The sequence below is a fragment of the Rutidosis leptorrhynchoides genome, chromosome 3 (genome assembly GCF_046630445.1).
Source record: "Rutidosis leptorrhynchoides isolate AG116_Rl617_1_P2 chromosome 3, CSIRO_AGI_Rlap_v1, whole genome shotgun sequence".
NCBI lineage: Eukaryota > Viridiplantae > Streptophyta > Magnoliopsida > Asterales > Asteraceae > Rutidosis > Rutidosis leptorrhynchoides.
Window position 1 is genome coordinate 249,040,184 of NC_092335.1, and position 4,390 is coordinate 249,044,573.

Sequence of the window (4,390 nt, forward strand, 5' to 3'; positions counted from 1 at the left end):
ACGGATTTAAACATGCAAATATAGAACATAGTAGTTATGAAAAAAAAAAACGATCATATCACAATATATCAATTCATTACAAATAAAAACTGCTTTCATGTTCCAATTATCCAAATAATAAAATTACATAAAACTATTAGCTGGTCTAAGCCCAATGTTCCTAGAATGCTCGACATGCTTGGTACAAGACATTGGCTTTGTGAACGGGTCAGCTAGATTGTCTTCTGTTGGAACCTTTTGAATACGTACGTCACCCCTCTCTATAACTTCATGTATGTAGTGAAATTTTCAAAGGATGTGTTTGGCACCACGTAGAACTCCTGGTTCATTTGCTATTACTATAGCACCAGTATTGTCGCAATACATGTCCATGGGATTTTCAATGCTGGGAACAACGCCAAGCCCAGATATGAATTTTCTGATCCAAACAGCTTCCTGAGCAGCTTCAGATGCAGCAATGTATTCTGATTCTGTTGTAGACATCGCTGTAGTGCTCTGCTTCGAGCTTCTCCAGTCGACTGCACCTCCGTTCATAACGAAAACGTAGCCAGATTGTGATCGACTATCATCTCGATCAGTTTCAACACTAGCATCAGTGTAACACTTTACGCTCAGTTCATCGAAACCTTCGTAAACTAAGAACATATTTTTAGTGTTTCTCAAATACTTCAATATATTCTTTACAGCAATCCAGTGACTATCACCTGGATTCTGTTGGTATCGGCTCGTCATATTGAGAGCGAAAGAAACATCTGGTCTAGTGCACCTCATAGCATACATGATGGATCCAATAGCTGAAGCATATGGGACTCCAATCATTCACTTCACCTCTTCGGGTGTAGAGGGGGCTTGAGTCTTACTCAATACCACATTTGGTTGCATCGGAAGACTACCACGCTTGGAAGCTTCCATCTTAAATTGCTTTAAGATTTTGTTAACATATGCACTTTGACTTAAACCTATTAATCGCTTAGATCTATCTCTATAGATCTTGATTCCTAGGATATACGCTGCATCTCCCAGATCTTTCATAGAGAAACATTTTCCAAGCCAGGACTTAACGTCTTGTAGCGTTGGAATATGATTTCCCATGAGTAATATGTCATCAACATATAAGATCAGAAAGACTTTAACGCTCCCACTAGCTCTCATGTACACACATGGTTGGTCAAGGTTTTGTGAGAAACCAAACTCTTTATTTTCTCATCAAACTTCTTGTTCCAACTCCTTGATGCTTGCTTTAATCCATAAATGGATTTCTGAAGCTTGCATACTTTATTAGGATACTTAGGATTCACAAACCCTTCAGGTTGCACCATATATACGTCCTCGCTAAGGTGACCATTTAGGAATGCAGTTTTGACATCCATTTGCCAAATCTCATAGTCATAGTACGCTGCTATAGCTATGAGTATCCTAATAGCTTTAATGTCTGCCACTGTAGAAAAGGTCTCTTCATAATCAACCCTGTAGGTTTGTATAACCTTTTGCTACCAAGCAGGCCTTAAAGGTGTGTACATTTCCATCCATGTCGGTCTTCTTCTTGAAGATCCATTTACACCCAACAGGCTTGATGTTTGGTGGGAGATCAATCAAGCGCCAAACTTGATTATCTTTCATGGATTGCATCTCTTCATTCATAGCATCTTGCCATTTATCAGATTTAAGATCTAACAATGCAGCTTTGTAATTAGCAGGTTCGCCCAGATCCCCTAATTCCAAGTCCTCCGTCGTAACCATAAGGTTTAACCTTTCAGTTGGACGAGAAGTTCTATTAGATCTACGAATGAGACATGCTTCGTCTTGTGCCTCGACACTTTCATGTTGAGGCTCAGTACTAATTTCGCTAGTGCCTACAGAAGGTAATGTATCTTGTTCTTGAATTTCTTCAAGATCTACAGTGCTCCCACTTGCTTCCTGTAAGAGGAGACTCTTCTCCAAAAACTTAGCATATCTAGCAGTGAAAACCTTGTTTTCTGCTGGATAGTAGAAGTAGTATCCCATCGTTTCCTTTAGGTATCCTACAAAGATACACTTGATAGTTCTGGACTCAAGTTTGTTTGGCGTATCACGCTTCACGTGAGCCTCACAACCCCAGACTTTCAAGTAAGACAGATTTGGGACTTTTCCATGCCATATTTCATATGGTGTCTTGTTTACCTTCTTGGTTGGAACCATGTTAAGAATGCGTGCAGCAGACTCTAGAGCATATCCCCAAAAGGATGCTGGTAGAGTTGTTAGACTCATCATTGATCGAACCATGTCAAGCAAAGTTCGATTTCTCCTTTCTGACACCCTATTATGCTGAGGTGTGTAAGGAGGAGTAAACTGTGAGACAATCCCATGATCTCTCAGATGATCTAAAAACTCTTGACTCATATAATCACCTCCACGGTCGGACCGTAGAACCTTAATGGTCTTTTCGAGCTGATTTTCTACTTCATTTTGAAACGCTTTGAACGTTTCAAATACTTCATGTTTATGTTTAATCAAGTAAACATAACCATATCTACTGAAATCATCAGTAAAAGTAACGAAGTAGGTAGCTCCATCTCTAGACATTGTTCTAAATGGGCCACATACATCAGTATGAATGAGTCCAAGTAGATCACTCGCTCTTTCAACCTGGTGGGTAAAGGGTTTCTTTGTCATTTTTCCAGATAAGCAAGATTCACATATGTCAAATGACTCATTGCCGGTTGACTCAAGAAGCCCATCGTGTTGCAGCTTTGTTATGCATTTCTTGTTTATATGACCAAGACGACAATGCCATAGATATGTGGAATTCAAATCATGCTTGAATTTTTTAGAGCTACAATTAAATATAGAACTTTCGTTTGGAACAAGATTATGCATATCAATTTCAAAAATACCATCTCTAGGAATAGCATTAAAATAAAAAACATTATCCTTAGAAACTAAAATACCATAATCTGTGAATACATGATTAAAACCATTATCCTTCAAACGAGAAACTGAAATAACACCTCTAGTAATAGAAGGTGCATAATGACAATTATCTAAAATAAGAATAAGTCCACTTGGGAGGATGAGCTCATAGCTTCCTATAGCTTCGACAGCTGCACGATCGCCATTGCCAACATATAGATCTAAAGCCCCCTTATTCAGGTTCTGAATTTTCATAAGTCCCTGCATATCATTACAAATATGAGTACCACAACTAGTGTCATACACCCAAGTTTTATTAGGAAAATTATAGAGTTCTATAACGAAGATACCTGAAGTGCTGGTCGAACCAGCCTTTCCCTTCTTCAACTCTTCCAAGTAAAGCACACAGTTTTGTCTCCAATGACCAATCTGGCCACAATGGTGACAAGCCATGTTCTTTGCGGGATGCTCTTTCTTTGCTGGTGGTGGAATTTTCTTCTTAGGAGTGAAAGCTTGCTTACTCTTTCCTTTTCCATTTCCACTTCCAGCTTGCGGATTTCTTTTCTGGATTTTACCTTCCTTTATGGTTAAGACTGCAGGAGTCTTCTTTGGTAGCCCATTTTCAGCTTGCTTAAGCATTGCATGTAGCTCAGGAATGGTTTTTCCCATGCTATGCATATTGTAATTCATTACAAATCCATCATAGTCCTTAGATAGTGAAGTAAGTATCAAGTGCACTCCAAGAACTGGTGGCATAGCATAACCTAGGTGCTCCAATTGATCCAGATAGCCTTTCATCTTCAAGACATATTGGCTAACTGGCTTTCCCAACTCATGTTTGCAAGCGTGAAACGCTTTCACAGTTTCAAAAAATTCATGTTCTGCCTGTTGTTGGAACATCGTCTTGAGTTCCTCGATCATGTCATATGCATTGTAGTCCATTAAGTTCCTTTGGAGCTCAGAGGTCATGCTAGCAAGCATAAGACATGCCACTTCAAGTTGTTCGTTATACTTCTTAGTATAAGCATTACGAACAGTAGCATTAGCAGTTTCAGGTGGAGCTTCAAGTAAAGGATTTTCTAGATGGTGCAACTTCCTTTCAGACTTTAAGACAATCTGAAGGTTTTGATACCAGTCAATGAAGTTGTTACCATTCAATTTTTCCTTCTCAAGGATTGACCTTATGGTCATGTTGTTTATGGATTGAATTGCGTTTGATGTCATCTACAAAATAAACAAAGTTCTTTTAGTATCTTTAATAATTATCCTTTTATAAATTAACTACCCATGTTTTAAAAAAACTTATAAAACTATTAATTTTCGTAAAAGGCTAAGATCCACATTGTGCTTCCACCATCACATCAGTTGATCTGCTAGCAATGGTGGATTCAATCGATAGGCGGCGGGAACCAATTGCGTTACAAGTGTAACTCTTAGATCTTTATTGAACTCACGACATTTAGTGTCTAACACTAGTGTCATGCTGACATGTTTAGTCCCA

General features: G+C 38.7%; 2 protein-coding genes across 2 annotated transcripts; both read right to left on the reverse strand.

The window, feature by feature from the left end:
- Positions 1–288: 288 nt before the first annotated feature.
- On the reverse strand, positions 289–819 carry LOC139900939 (secreted RxLR effector protein 161-like). The gene has a single exon (XM_071883686.1). It carries the CDS (start codon positions 817–819, stop codon positions 289–291), a length of 531 nt encoding a protein of 176 aa, XP_071739787.1.
- Positions 820–1,461: 642 nt separating this feature from the next.
- LOC139900940 (uncharacterized) lies at positions 1,462–4,080 on the reverse strand. Its single transcript, XM_071883687.1, has 3 exons — positions 2,928–4,080; positions 2,260–2,435; positions 1,462–2,160 (listed from the first exon to the last, which is right to left on the reverse strand). The coding sequence occupies exons 1-3, from the start codon at positions 4,078–4,080 to the stop codon at positions 1,462–1,464; spliced, it is 2,028 nt and encodes a 675-aa protein (XP_071739788.1).
- Positions 4,081–4,390: the final 310 nt, after the last annotated feature.

What these genes read in the sequence shown, in the direction of transcription:
- LOC139900939 (XM_071883686.1), bottom strand. Translation starts at nt 819, where the DNA reads ATGATTGGAGTCCCATATGCTTCAGCTATTGGATCCATCATGTATGCT.
- LOC139900940 (XM_071883687.1), bottom strand. Translation starts at nt 4,080, where the DNA reads ATGACCATAAGGTCAATCCTTGAGAAGGAAAAATTGAATGGTAACAAC. An exon ending in TCATGTATTCACAGATTATG is followed by an intron (nt 2,436 to 2,927) that starts GTATTTTAGTTT and finishes AAAATGAAGTAG; the next exon opens with AAAATCAGCTCGAAAAGACC. An exon ending in ATCGAACTTTGCTTGACATG is followed by an intron (nt 2,161 to 2,259) that starts GTTCGATCAATG and finishes CCAACCAAGAAG; the next exon opens with GTAAACAAGACACCATATGA.